A 15,022-nucleotide genomic window follows, 5' to 3' on the forward strand; every position below is an offset into this window, starting at 1 on the left:
AAAAGATATGAATGTTTAAATTAAAAAAAAAAACTATTACAGTAAAAGACACATTGCCATTAATCATCTCAAAATACTCCCCCCTTGCTTCAAACACTTATACCATCGATCTTGCCACTTTCTGAAACAGTTCTGAAAGTCCTTTTTCATGAGTGTCTTTATACATCCTCCATCATGACAATGCTCCGTGTTACATATCACTTCTGGTACGGCAATTTCTTTCAAATAGAAACATTACAGTGTGTTTTCATCCACCTTATTCACCAGATCTGGCACCATGTGACTACTGGCTATTCCCTAAAGTCAAAATCATGAAAGGAAAATGTTTTGAATCAATTCAGGACATTGAGGCAGCCACAACAGCCCAACTAAAGACATTCATGAAAGAGGACTTCCAGAACTGCTTCAGAAAGTGGCAAGGACAATGGGATAAGTGTGTTCGAAGTGAGGGAGAGTATTTTGAGGTGGATTAATGGCAATGCGTCTTTTACTATAATACATTTTTTAATTTAAACATTCACCGTATTTTTGGTCACACCTCGTAATATCAAAGAACAATATTTTTAAAAGTCAAATCTGATATGGCTGATAAACAAATAAAACTATGAGCAGTTATATTTAGATCAGAACCATTTATATTTCTAGATTTAAGTAAGCCGTATTAACAATTTATCAATTTTTTTATTGAATGCAAAAGAACAAAAGCTACATTTCCCACCAATGGAAAAATAAGAAAATTCTATTTCATAGATATTTCAGTCTGCCAGAATCTCTTCTGTGGCTCCCCAGTATGTTCCAATATAAACAAACTTACCCTTTAAGTAGAAAGGACAAAGCATCAAGTATAAACACAATGGAAAATTACCACATTGAAGTCACACCATACAGTCAAGTACCAAGAAAGTTACATAGGTTTAAACCAAATTTACCAAAAAAGTAATTTCTCATTTCATTAACCAGTGAAAATAATCTTCATTTATATACTCTGTCATTTACAGTAGGGAACATATATGAATGCTTAGCAAAAAAGAGTACCCATAATTGCACTTTGAATGCCTTCATGACTTAGCAATGGAAAGATTTTTCTAAACAGATCTGCTCTTCAATAGAAATTAATGAAATATTAAAATTATTTCATGGACCAATCATGCAGTAAGTAATGAAAAAATACCTTACCTACTTAACCTAGGTTAGTAGTATAGTACTTGCTGAAATATAGCTTGGTCATGTCTGCACTTTTTAGACTGCTATACATGGTCAGACAATTAAGTTCCCGAACTCGTCCCAGAAAAAAGTGCTACATACCTCTGTTGAATAACACTACAGTCACCTCCGAAGTACTCCCCTTGGGAAGCTATGCACTGATGCCAGCACCTAGTCCACCCTTCAAAGCAATTTTGGAACTCTTTTTCTGGAATGGCCATCAGAGCTGTCATCGTATTACCCTTGGTATCCTGAATGTCATAAAAATGTCTTCCTTTCAACATTTCCTTTATCTTCAGGTAAAGAAAGAAATGATTGTAAGCCAGATCAGGTGAGTAGGGAAGGTGTTCCAATAGGGTGTCCCTATTTATTTACTGGCTAAAAACTCCCTCACAGACTGTGCTGTGTGAGCTGGTGCATTATCATGATGCAAGAGTCATGAATTGTGGTCGAAAAGTTCAGGTTGTCTAACTTTTTCATGCAGCCTTTTCAGCACTTCCAAATAGTAAACTTGGTTAACTGTTTGGCCAGTTGGTACAACTTCATAATAAATAATCCCTCTGACATCAAAAAAATGTTAGCAACATCATTGCAACAAGTTTGTGAACTTAATTGTCCAACGTCATATCAGAAAATTGCAGGCATATGTTAATCTGTTCATGTTAGTGGTAAAACAGAAATATTTCTCGGGAAATGGAAAGTAGAACAGCTAGCCATCAAATGCTTTTCCCCAAGTAGCCTGGCCTTCCAGAGTTTATTCTTCTTTATGACCTTAGGACTTCTCAGTGCCCTCACCCACTAGGTTGTGCATCCAATTTCCATTGGACTGGAAACTGTTCGCATGGCTAGGAAAAACATTTTATTCTAACATTTATTTCCACTTCATTTATTCCAGTTATTAAAGAGTTTTTGTTTAAAATAAAAGAACAAACACATTTAACCAGGGTTTACAGTAGTTGTTACTTGAATTGGTTCAAATTTGTTTTGTTTTTGTTGTTGTTGTTGTTGGTTCCCTTAAAAATGTAGGCCAAGATTCTCAAAAAGCAGTCAACATTCCAATGGAAAATGTAAATGATACTAAGTCCAGGTAAATTAATCTTTTAAAATACAGTGTAACAAGGGTAGAGTAGAAATAGAATCATTAAAAATGTGTTTCAAATTTCTTTGAAAATATGAAAGGTTAAATTTCTCTGAGTTTTAACAACAGTGATATTTAGCAAAGAAAAAATTTAAAAATTGAGCAAACCTTAACTTCTCGGATTTAATGTTGTAGATTTTTTTTCTAGTTATATTGGGAAATTATCAATGAAAAATTGTTTTAAATTTAAGGAATTCAAATGGTCATTAGATTACTAGTAAAATTGGTAAAAATTCCAATAATTTAAAATTTAAAAGCAGATTAAAAATCAACTCTATTTCCACTTGAACAACAAAAACAAACAGAAAACATAAAACACAAAAAATGGCACTCTCCATTGTATGACACTAAATGAGGTGTTTTTGGCTATGTCACCATTTTAAGTAAACATGTTTTTCCTTTTATTTTTATGCATTACATGTGAATGCAGACAGGGGTTTAAAACTGCTTTGAATTAAAAAGAAACCAAAACCTTTATCCTATACATTATTCTGTATAAAGTACTTTATTTCTGTAGTACTTTGGTGCTAGATTTTTAATGTAATTTTTTAGGAAGATGTTTCATATACAAGCTAAGACATCTACAAAAAAAAAGTCCGTCACACTTTTTAACATGATATATAGAACTGTAAAATCTGTCAAGATGGAAACTCTGGAATTTCTTAAAGTATTGGAAAGTACAGCATGGCAAAAGAAAGCAATATACATAAATAGTGTTTAAGCATTCTGTAGTATATGGTGTTTTTAGTGTAATTGGAGTACAACTTATCTATCTATACACAAAATATTTCAGAAGCAGGTGATGTAAACAAAAGCACTGGTTCTTTAAATTACACTTGATCACGTAGACGAGCAAGTCTCTGTGATAGTTCATCCTGGAGGAAGCAAATTTTAAGTCAGAAGACTATGACAAATATAAATCACTAACATTTTAAATAGCTCACATTTTAAATAAAATTAAAACATTTTCTCAAAAATTCACACAAGAACCAAAATTAAGAGTTTATTTTTATCAAATATGTGGTGATGGAAGGAGAACTGACTCTGGGTGGTGAACACATAATGGGATTTATAGATGATGTAACACAGAATTGTGCACCTGAAATCTATGTAACTTTACTAACAACTATCACCCCAATAAACTTTAATTAAAAAAAATATTTTTTTAAACATTTCAAAATAAGTGGAGAACTTAACAGAGCAGAAGCTATGAAGGGGAGCTAATCCAATCTCTAAATGAAATGTGCATGCAAATAGAAAATGTCCATCATTGAGATGCTAAAGGCTAATTGCATTTTGCTAATTAATGATGTCATATTATAGTAGAAAAATACTCTTTATAAAAGAGTATAATACTTTATAATACTTTTTAATAAAGAATATACTTTATAATACTTTATAAAAGAGAAATACTCTTTATAAAAGGTATATATATATATATTTATTTACATATACATATAAATATATACATAACATATATGTAATTCATGCATGAAGTTCATACCAATCAAGATAAAATCCAACTTCTACCTGTTCCGTGGAAGCAACACTTGTGCCAACAGATCCTGTCTGACCCTGTGGTAGTTCCATATTGAGATCAAGGCTACAATTTAAAAATAATTAGCATAAATGAACGTTAATATAGTCATTTTCCTTCTTATGTAATTATAAGCAATAAAATAGGCTTATTACAAACAAATATTCCACATAGTATTTTACCTCAATTTAAATATTAATAAATGTAAACAGAACTTAAACATCTTTTGATTGTCCACCTCAGGATAAATGAATTAGCTACTTTTAAAGCATTTTTTTGTTGAGCCCTAATGGTGACCCACGTAGGTGATCTTACGATAGAAAAACTAATAAAAGACAGGAAAATGATCTAGTCGTCTGAACAAAACACCAAAATAAGTCATGCTATGTATTCAATTTACTGGAAGTTACTATATGACCCACACTGTAAAGGAAAATTAATATGCAAAGATAAAAAAGGCTAGATAAATGTAGCCTCAGGATCCATATCTAACATTTGAGCTAACTTCAAATTCAGTATGTCTAGCTCTTGAGCTGCCCTTACTAGGAATCATTACTTGCACCCACCCATACAATTGAGGTTTAGAAAAGTTAAGTACACTTGCCCAAGATCACCCTAGTGACAGAGAAGATTTGAACCTAGGTCTGCCTCCAAGGCCTGTGATTTTAATTTCCATTATAACCGGAGACTCCTATAGGATATAAACTAGACTTTCTGCCTGTCTCTCAACTACTGTATACTGACTTCAGTTTGAATACACTGTACAGGGAAGAAAGTAACTTTAACAGCCATTAGGAGAGTTTATAGATAGGTTGTTATTTAAAAAGTGAAGATACACTATACTAAAATTTTGTTGAGGAAATCACAAATTCAAACAGAATTCAGATACTTAAACATCTTTAAGAATGGGCATCAGTATTTCAACATCAGTGATTTTACCTATTTCTACTGCTCCAGTCTCCACTCTTTATTGATATAACTAAACTCTCTAGATTTTGGGCCCCAACCCCTCCACTACCCCAGGAACATTTGGCAGCATCTGGATGTGTTTCTGACTGTCACAACCTGGGTAGGGGTGCTACTGGTATCTTGTGGGTAGAGGCCAAGGATGCTTCTAAACATCCTACAATGCAAAGGACAGCCTCCAGGAATATCTAGCCCAAAATATCAGTAGTGTCAAGGTTAAGAAATCCTGCTCTAAATCTTACTAAAACTTTGTCTACTGAACTTGATTCCCACTGAGGGTCAGCAAGGCTATAATGTGGCAATATTCATTTTACAAGACCTTCTTTGCTATATTTTCAAGCCCTATGTTCTTATTTAGTCTTTGGTAGGAATGGAAACAAGTCCTTAGCCTCATTGTACTAAAATGGAGTCTTCTGACACACAATGCCTTGGTCTCTTTTGTAATACTTAACAAAAATCACCTTTCTTGCTATCTTCCCTGTTGGTATGTGGGCTAGCTACATCAGGACACTAACAAAGCAAAACAGTGTACAACCTAACCATCAGCCCTGCTCTTAAATATTGCAAACTTGATTAACTTTGGTTTTAATTTACTAATGACACATTAGTGATCTAAACAGCTGACAAACTTAACTGTTCATTCTACATAATCAAGATACAAGAATGCTATTCACCAACTCTGTTTTCCAGGTGTCTTCAAATTTTCTCTTTCCAGGAGAAAAGAATAGAATATATGAACCCTATTTCAATCTACTATTCTATCTTTAAGGATAAAGTATAAAACTTTAGTATCACCCAGTTTTATCTTTATCTTTATCTTTGAAAAAAATATATTTTAATCTTTCCCTACAATGGTCTCCTGAACTAAATAATACACTAGAAAATACTGATATAACATGACTTCTGTAGCACAGATACTATCATGGTCAAGTCATTCCCCACAAACATGAAGGGCCTGAAATAAACAGCCCATTAATAGATACCCTATTTCTAATTGCAGTACAACAAAGTGTGTCAATTATTTATTTATTTTTAAAAAATATATGACCAGCTGCAATGATGCAATGCTACAATCCTTTAAACCCCTTGGACATTTTGCCACATATTGCTCAGTTTGCAGAAATCAAAATGGGCTTAAGACTTAATGGCCTGATCGTAGCAGCATTTCTTTTTATATAAAAAAAGAATCCAAACATTTGATATGTGCTGAACACAGAAGGTATCGAGAAAATGTTCAAACTCTCCTGACTCATTCAATTACCTTCCTCAATTTCTTATCACACACTAAATTAATGTATCTTCAGAGATTTTTAAGAAAATACTGGAATGTTCTGAACATTTTTGCAAGCATGGCAAAGAGCTGGATGACTATTTCAAGGGTCCTTCCAACACTAAATCCTAGGGTCAAAAACCTAACTCTAACCATTGGTGCTGAATACAAATATTTTTATCCACATTACATAATTTTAGGACCTCCTGATATCAAATCAAGATTATCCAAAACATCTGAATAACTTCTTACCCAGCTTCATCTGCCATTTCCTGAAGCAGCATATCCACTTGATTCTAGAAAGAATATGAGAATTTGTATTTTAATGACTATTGCTTTTTGGGTGGTTTCTGTTTCTGATTTTGCTTTAAAAAGGGGGAACTGGCCTACAATTTTTAAAAGAGAAATTTAAAAAATATATTGTTTACCACTAGAGGGAGCTGAATTATTTCAAAAAAGATTTATTAATATTTCTGAATAATGTTAAATGATAAAGCCTTAAATTATGAGGCTATGTAAAAATATTAGCAGTGATATTCACATATAATTTGAATCTGGGTAATGTAGCTCTCAGAGTAAACCAATTTATAAAGTTCTTTTCTAATCCACTTTGCTTGTATTTAAATAGATTTGAATTTTAGATTAATCATAACCGTTCTGTTAGTTGATACAAAACTGATATTAAAGATTACTCTTTAAAAATATCTAGAGATGAATAAAATATAAGTATATTGAGATATTTACTGCAGTACAGGATTTCTCAGGAAATAGTCTGATTAACAACAAAAAAAAAACTCTTGTGTTTGGGGCGGCCAGACAGCTCAGTTGGTTAGAGCGCGATCTCTGAACAACAGGGTTGCCAGTTCAATTCCCACATGGGCCAGTGAGCTGTGTCCTCCACAACTAGATTGAAGACAACGAACTGCTGCTGAGTCCCTAGTCAGGTGGCCAGATGGCTCAGTTGGTTAGAGTGCGAGCTCTTAACAACAAGGTTGCCGGTTCAATTAAGATGGTGGGCTGTGCCCACTGCAACTAAGATTGAAAATGGTGACTGGACTTGGAGCTGAGCTGCGCAATCCACAACTAGATTGAAGGACAACGACTGATGGGTCCTGGAGAAACACACTGTTCCCCAATATTCCCCAATTAAAAACAAACAAACAAAACCTCTTGTTTTTAACTTAGTGGTTAAAAATATTTTGGACATACAAGTGGGATTTCTAAGATGAGTCCCAGCTCTACCATTAGCAAGGTGTATGATTTTAGCAACTCACTAACTACCCTTATTGTTGGCCCTTAAGTTTCTCTTTTCTCATTAACTTTTAAAATATTTCCAAAATGCAGGAAAAGTTCAGAAAATAATAGACTGACTGCTTATGTGCATTTACATTTGGTAAAAAAAATTTACTTTATATCTAAAATACCATTATTTGTGTGTTTTAAATTTACTTAAACAGTAATATAATATGTATACTATTGTGCAACTTGCTTTTCTCATTCAGCATTGTAAGATCTAATTATATTGAGATCTAAAGATCTAGTTCATTCACATTCACTCCTATGTAATACTACAGTATATAAATACTTTCAATTTTATTTATCCATTCAATTCTAGACATTCAGACTTTTTCCTTAAATTCTCCTGAATACAGACAACGGTGCAATGAACAGTCTCATGTATAAGTATTTTTGTACACATGTAGAGGTTTCTTTGTGTATAAATTTGGAAGTAGAAGAACTAGATTATAAGTTACATACACTTTCATACACTCTGATTTATTCAAATATTAATTGAGGACCTACTTTATGCCAGATATTGTTTTAAATGCTAGGAATGCATCAATGAACAAAAATGATTTAAAAAAAATCCCTGTCTTTGTTAAGCTTACATTCTTGCATGTGCATGTGAAAGAGGGGGACAATTATAACTTTTAAAAAAATTATATGGTATATTAGAAGGTGATAAGTACTATGGAGAAAAATAAAGCAGTGATGTAGGAATTATAAGGAATGGCGGGTGTGCTGTTGTACTTTTAAGTTGGATGGTTAGGAAAGATTCATTGAGAGAAAATAACATCTGAACAAAGAGCTGAAGGAGATACGGAGTGGGCAATGAGGATGTCTGCTAGATGGAGGAAGAACATTCAAGCAAAGTAAACTGCAAGAGGAACGGCTTTGAGACTGAAATGAACTTGGTGTGTTTGAGAAATAACAAGGAGGGTAAGTCCCTAAGAAGAGTGCTGAACAGTAGTAGGATATAAGGTTAGAGAAGCAGGGAGAGGCAGATCCCACAGGACCTTACATACAGGCCATTGTAAAGAATTTAGCTTTTATTTTGAAGGAGATGTGGAGCCACTGGAGGGTTTTGAGCAGAAGAGTAACATGATCTGACTTGTTTAACAGGATCACTCTGGCTATGTTAAGAACAGATTATAGATATTACCAAATTGCTTCTCCAAAGTGGATATGCCAATTTAAATTCTAACTTCTCATTAGCAGAGTATGACAATTTGGGCCCTAAATGTGTTAAACCCTCTCCGTTTCTGTTCTAAGTTTTGGTTGAGTTTTTATGGAGAATGTTTTGTATATATTTGAATGTCCCCAGCACCTAACCCAATATCTGAAACAGGAGAGGTCATTCAATAAATGTTGGGTGAATGAATCTCAAGATTTTCAGAGCTAAAAGACATTTAAATGTCATCAGATCCAACCCCTAATTTTACAGCTAAGGATACTGAGGTACACAGGTACACATTTATTATTTATTAATAAATAAATATCTTAAGATCCCAAAGTTAATTAGTGGTAGAGTGGGGATTAGAAATCCAAATATCCTGACTTCAAGTCATTTTTCCAATTCACCTGTATTTCATAAAATCACCTGGGGATCACTTAAGGTGCGTGAATAAGAATCAGAAACACTAGGACAGTGCTTCTCAAACTCAGTGCATTAAAAATCATCTGAGAATCTTAATAAAATAATTCTAATTCAGTATGTCTGTGGATGGGGTCTGAATTTCTGCATTCCTAATGAGCTTCCAGATGATGTATATGTTCCTAATTCTTGAACGAGATTTTGGGGATCAAGGCTCTAGAGAAGGTAGAAAAGTAATGGCTAAATATATGCTCACTATAAGACATACGCATGAATTCTTTCTTCTTAACTCTAAAACTTGAATATAGCTTGTTCTCTTATTATTTACCTGTTAGTGAAAAGAGTTATCTGCAAATATTGATGGATGGTTGCTGATTTCTTCCTAACCTATTTTGTAAATTATATTTTTTCCATATTAGCATCCCAAGTAGTAGTAACAAGTTCTTTGTTTATTTGATTAACCATGTGATAGGTACTAGGATCAAAGAGAAGAGTGATAATGAAATTTTCTATCTGAATATTTAAATTTCACAAAACTGTTTATGGCTTGTGTCACATACAAACTAGTTTCACATTTTAATTAATTTTCTCTGCAGCACATCTCTAAGTTGTTTAGTAAACATCCTAGTTTTCTGAAAAATAATCGATCTTGTCATTTACTTTGCGTTCACCTGTGACTTGTGCATAAATAACATACCTAAAGAATAGGGGGGAAGCAGAAAAACATTTGCAATAAGATGAATTAGCTGAGGCTCAGGATAATACCTAATACCCACTGGCCTCAGTTAGCATCTATTGTAATGCCTTCATCAGTAAGAACCACTGGCAGCAAGGAAAAATCAAGGTCTAAACGCTCTGAGATATGTGACCTAGTATGAGTCTTAGAACTTCAAAACAAAATAGGGAATGTCATCTTGCAACATGTTCTCAGGAATCCAGGGGCAGAGCATAACTTCCTACTTGCATTTTGGAGATACACCATGTTTACTTTGCATTCTAGATATGATTTAGGCTCACAAAGCCATTCTATTTTGAAGTTGGGTAATTTGAAAAAGTTATTCTAAGTAGAGAAACTATTCTTACTTGTGGTGTTGTTAGGGTTGTAGTGCTACTCATTGTGTCTTCCATTTGTTGTGTTTGAACATCCAGTGTTTCAAACTGGTGTTCAAATTTGTCCATGAGGGCAGAAATCTGTAAAAAGAAATATGGCCATAAGAAAAACTTACACTGAAAAGATGCTATCTGACATCAAATACATATATATATTTTTTACCTTTTCAAGGTTCATACTCCTCAATGTAGCATCCATAGACTTAACTACACCTGCCATGGACTTGGTTACCTATTGGGAGTATAAAAACAAAACAGAACAACAACAAAAAAAGTTTGAGCGTACTATAAGTAATCTCAAAATGTATGTAGTCTCTTAAATACATTACTTACAGACCAACTTATGAAATTTGTCTACCCTTTCCTTAACAGTAAAAATATAGTGTGTATTTCTGGTCTAGGCACCGACCATCTTTTCACTGGAAGACAAGTAATAGGCCATAGTTTAAAAGCCACTGACAAAATCGTTTTCCTCACCAAGCACTCTGACTATTTCTCTCTTGCCCATGAAGGCCTTTACCAGCACCATGTAGCACCTTGCAATGAATTTACATTTCTGACAACTCCTAATACTCTCATTAAACTTAAATCAAGAGTTACTACTGTTTATAGGTATCAAGCCTTACCTTGCCCATTGTTACTGCAGTTTGAACTCTGGCTGCCACAGCATCAACCCTAGCACTCATTCTCAAAAAATTAATTGCTTGGTTCTTCTGGCGGATTGCATTTTCAGCATGTATTCTTGCAACTTCTGTATTGCCTTTCTGAATGGCCTGTTTTAAGCAGAGCAAAAGTAAGTAATGGTGAAGACAAAGAGCAAAAGTAAATATTGGTAAAGAAAGGAAGCAAAAGTACAGATATTTTAAAAAGAGAAAACCCCAAATTAACTATTTTTAATAATATTTAAGAGCTTTTACAATTAGTTTTTAAGGAAATAAATGGAGAATTTATAGTTCTTTTTTTTTTTATTTTTATTGGGGTGACAATTGTCAGTAAAGTTATATAGGTTTCAGGTGTACAATTCTGCAATACATCATCTATACATCATCTATACACTGTGTGTTCTTTAATTTTTAAATTATGATTAGAAAATATATGCTTGTTAGTATTTTAAGAAATTGGAATATAAAGTTTAAAACATTTCCCATAATCACATCACTGAGCCATTACCACTGTTAATATTTTAGTGAGTGTATAGTATTCCAAGTACAAAAACCTATTAATTCCAATATAAATTTATTTTAAAAGTTAAATGCATAAAGCATACTGTTTTCTCACCTAATATTTAAAAAGACATCTTCTTAAATCAAATATATAACTACATCATCATTTCTAAAGCCTGTGTAGTATGAATGTGCCATTAACCAGGGCTTTCTCGTGTGTGGTACAACTACTACTGATAGTACATGAAATGATATTAGATGTTAATACAGACATAAGTATCTTCATTTTAATTATGCATTTATTTAAATGTATATTTGAAATGGATGTAACTAAGATAAATTCATGCTTTTCCTAGTATAAGAGTTTTGGGCAGGGCTAAAGTTAAGTGTCAATTTAAAGGAAAATGTCAAATAGTTCAGATGGTCCTCCAAAAAAGCAAAGTCGAGAAGGTACAGAAGTGACTGAAATTTGAGAACATGGATTGATTAAAATCCCTGATTGCTGGGTAGTTAGTCTGTTTCCAATTCTTGACTAATACAAGCAGCAATGTGATAAATATGTGTACACTAGGATATGCAACCTCACACACTTCCCAAGTTTTTTTCCCCCCTAGTTAACATCCATAGCCACACATAGTTACAATTTTTTTGTGATGAGCATTTTTAAGATCTACTCTCTTAGACACTTTCAAATATACAATATAGTATTATTAACTATAGTCATCATACTATACATTATATCCCCAGGACTTATTTTATAACCAGAAGTTTGTACCTTTCGACCAACCACCTTCACCCACTTCACTCAAACCACCCCCCAGCCCTCAACAACCACCAGTCTGTTGTCTCTCTCTGAGTTTTTTTTTTTTTTAAAGATTCCACATAAGTGAAATCATATGGTATTTGCCTTTCTCTGTCTGACTTATTTCACTTAGCATAATGCCCTCAAGGACTATCATGTTTCAAATGGCAGGATTTCCTTCCTTTTTTATGGCTTTTTTTATTGTTTATTTTGCTTTGTATCCTTTCAGTGTAATACATCATAGCCATGAGTACAACAATATTCTGAGTATTGTGAATCCTCCTAGCAAATATACAGTACACAAATCACAATATGCATTAATGTTATATACTGTTTAGGTATAAAATTTTAGAGACTACAGAAACTAAAATGAGCCAAAATGTTAAATATTATTCTTCCATGTAGGCTTTATACTTCTCAGTAAGAGTGGTTTTGGCAACAAAGCAAAGAATAGTCTTTAGATGCAGGTAACAGAACAGTTATAGTCTGTATGTGAGCCACACTTGAACACATAAATAGTAATAAACAAAAGAGCCATTATTAACTATGTCAGATAATAAAATTTAAATAGATATTTTATTTAGAATGCTAAAGCCAGTAATCTTTCTTCAATATAAAATAAACTGAAACAATTAATCACTCTTCAATGATTAACTGAGCTTATCTCGTGAGTCTTAAAAAAGGTAAAAATATTTAAAACGCTTACCTTTTTAATCTTGGCCTTTTCAGCCTTTTCTTCTTTATCACATTTCTTGGCATTCCTATTAAGTTCTTTTGCTGTAAACTTCAAGTTAAATAGGTGTTCTGTAAATATGTTAAGGCTATTCATTTCCCAACCTAACTGAAAACAAGAAATTAAATTTATAAAAACTATCAGATAAAATTATGCTATTTAAACCAACTCTTCACAAATAATTTGAGAAAGCAGAACAATTTTTATCCTTTCCACATTTGTTTTCTATTTAAAACTTCATTAAATTAACAGCAAGAAAGATATTTATTAATTATGAAGGGAAAGTAGCAACTTTATAGTAGAGAAACCTGACAGACACAACTTTATCTAGGATAACATCACCAGTAGTAAGACATTTCAACATCATTTACCTTCCAAAATGATGAACTGAGACGGGTACAGAATCACTTCTACGGTGGTGTTGCCAAAAAAAAACAAAAAAAACAAACAAAAAAAACCCACACATAACCTCAATCTACTCAAGAGAAAACATCAGACAATGCTGAACTAAGACACATCCTTGGATATAACTGACCAGTGTACTCTTCAAGTTTCGATTTCATGAAAAGCAAAGAAAGACAGAGGAACTGGTATAGAGTGGCAAAGACGAAGGAGACAAGCAAACTAAATGCAATATGGGATCCTGGAACAGAAAAAGGGACATTAGTGGAAAAACTGGTGAAATCCAAGTAAGGACTGTAGTTTAATTAATAATATTGTAGTGATGTTGATTTCCTATTCTTGATAATTATACTATAGTTTTGTACGATGTTAACATTAGGCAAAGCTTGGTGAAGGATATAAAATAACTGCTATTTTTGCAATTTTCTTTAAGTCTATAACTATTTTAAGATTAAACATTTTAAATTAAAAAATAGTAATAATGGGAAGAAAAGTGTTCTATTCAATAGGACTCCAATTAGTGATCCATAAATCTTTCATTTTCACGATACAAACAAAAACAAATATGAAGTATTTGCACATGAACATGACAAAGCAGTGTGGATTATTTTAAAATCAACTGGTTTGTGTCATGATTAAATGACTAGTTAAGAAGTCTATGTGTTTCCTGCCTTGTAGAAAATGGTAAAATCTACTTTCTTTTTAACCCTGAATCTGTATTTCTTCAGAACATCTATGAAAAAGGTTAGTTTTTTTTTTTTTGAAAGGTACACATACAGTGTATAAAGAGCTGACTTTAGGATGCATTATATCACTATCAAAAAACAAGAATTATTTGATGGTTTTATTTACCAAAGCTAAATCATAAATTAAGCTACCTTGTTCATGTATCAATGGCTCCATGGTTCTAATTTAACACCTTGTTTACGAATAACAATAAGAGGGATGACTTTGCTACCCTGAGTATTTTTCATCAATGATAGATATACCTAGAATTGTTACGAAAATGAGTATATGTGCGTGAATTTCTGGGTACTTTTAATGTAAAATATACTTTACATTTATAAGTAAGATTTATCATTTTCAGCTAGTTTACTGAGAAAGTTATAGTTTCTTAAGATTACAGATCGGGTTTCTCAACCTAAGCACTATTGATATTTTGGGCCAGACGATACTTTGTTGTAGTACTGTCCTGTGAATTCTGGGAAGTTTATTAGCATTCCAGATTACTAGTCACTGGAGGACACTAGCATCCTCCCCCCTAACTGGAACAAAAATGTCTTTTTATCCAGTCACCTGGGTGGGGGATCACCTGGGTGGGGGGTCAAATTCCAACCGAGCTGAGAATCCGAATCACTAATATAGATGGAAATAAAGACAGAAAAAGAAATAAATTTTTCATTTCCCAAATCATCTCCCAAACAGAATCACACTCTCTATAGAAAAAGTTACTATAGTTAAAAGCTCAATTAAATAGCCAATTATTTTAGATGAATTCCTATAATTAATATTATTTGTTGCTTTTAAAAAATAATTTCAGCTTCCCTTAAACCTGAAATTTACTATAAAATGCAAGTACTGAGGATTGACAGCTAAATTATTTAATATTAATAGTTAATATTGATCATGGTATAAAATACTGGCCAAAAATTAATAGGAGATCCATTATAGAAGTCCATTTGAGACCAGAATGCTTTTCCCCCTTCATTCTAAGACATGAACGATTTCCATAAATATGGAAGTCTAGAGATTTAGAAAAACACATGGAAATACTGCATAAAATACAACAAATGTCCTTTTGAATACAGAGTTTAGCTTGCAAA

General features: G+C 32.9%; 1 protein-coding gene across 2 annotated transcripts in view; it reads right to left on the reverse strand.

Annotated features, from left to right (window-relative positions):
* Positions 1–661: 661 nt before the first annotated feature.
* The window catches only part of LOC109437976 (charged multivesicular body protein 1B2), a 29,444-nt gene continuing 15,083 nt past the window's right edge, over positions 662–15,022 (reverse strand). Inside the window, exons 2-8 of one of the 2 annotated variants that reach the window (XM_019717530.3) lie at positions 12,771–12,868; positions 10,726–10,872; positions 10,263–10,331; positions 10,073–10,180; positions 6,367–6,410; positions 3,872–3,944; positions 662–3,216 (exon numbers count right to left, since the gene is read on the reverse strand). In XM_019717530.3, the coding sequence (XP_019573089.1) occupies positions 3,172–3,216; positions 3,872–3,944; positions 6,367–6,410; positions 10,073–10,180; positions 10,263–10,331; positions 10,726–10,872; positions 12,771–12,868 (584 nt within the window). In that variant the 3' untranslated portion in view covers positions 662–3,171. Of the gene's footprint in view, positions 3,217–3,871; positions 3,945–6,366; positions 6,411–10,072; positions 10,181–10,262; positions 10,332–10,725; positions 10,873–12,770; positions 12,906–15,022 lie in introns of both variants that reach the window. The other variant, XM_019717527.3, reaches the window with a different exon arrangement.

Source organism: Rhinolophus sinicus, chromosome 18 (assembly GCF_057876585.1).
Source record: "Rhinolophus sinicus isolate RSI-liver-muscle chromosome 18, RSI-T2T, whole genome shotgun sequence".
Taxonomy (NCBI): Eukaryota; Metazoa; Chordata; class Mammalia; order Chiroptera; family Rhinolophidae; genus Rhinolophus; species Rhinolophus sinicus.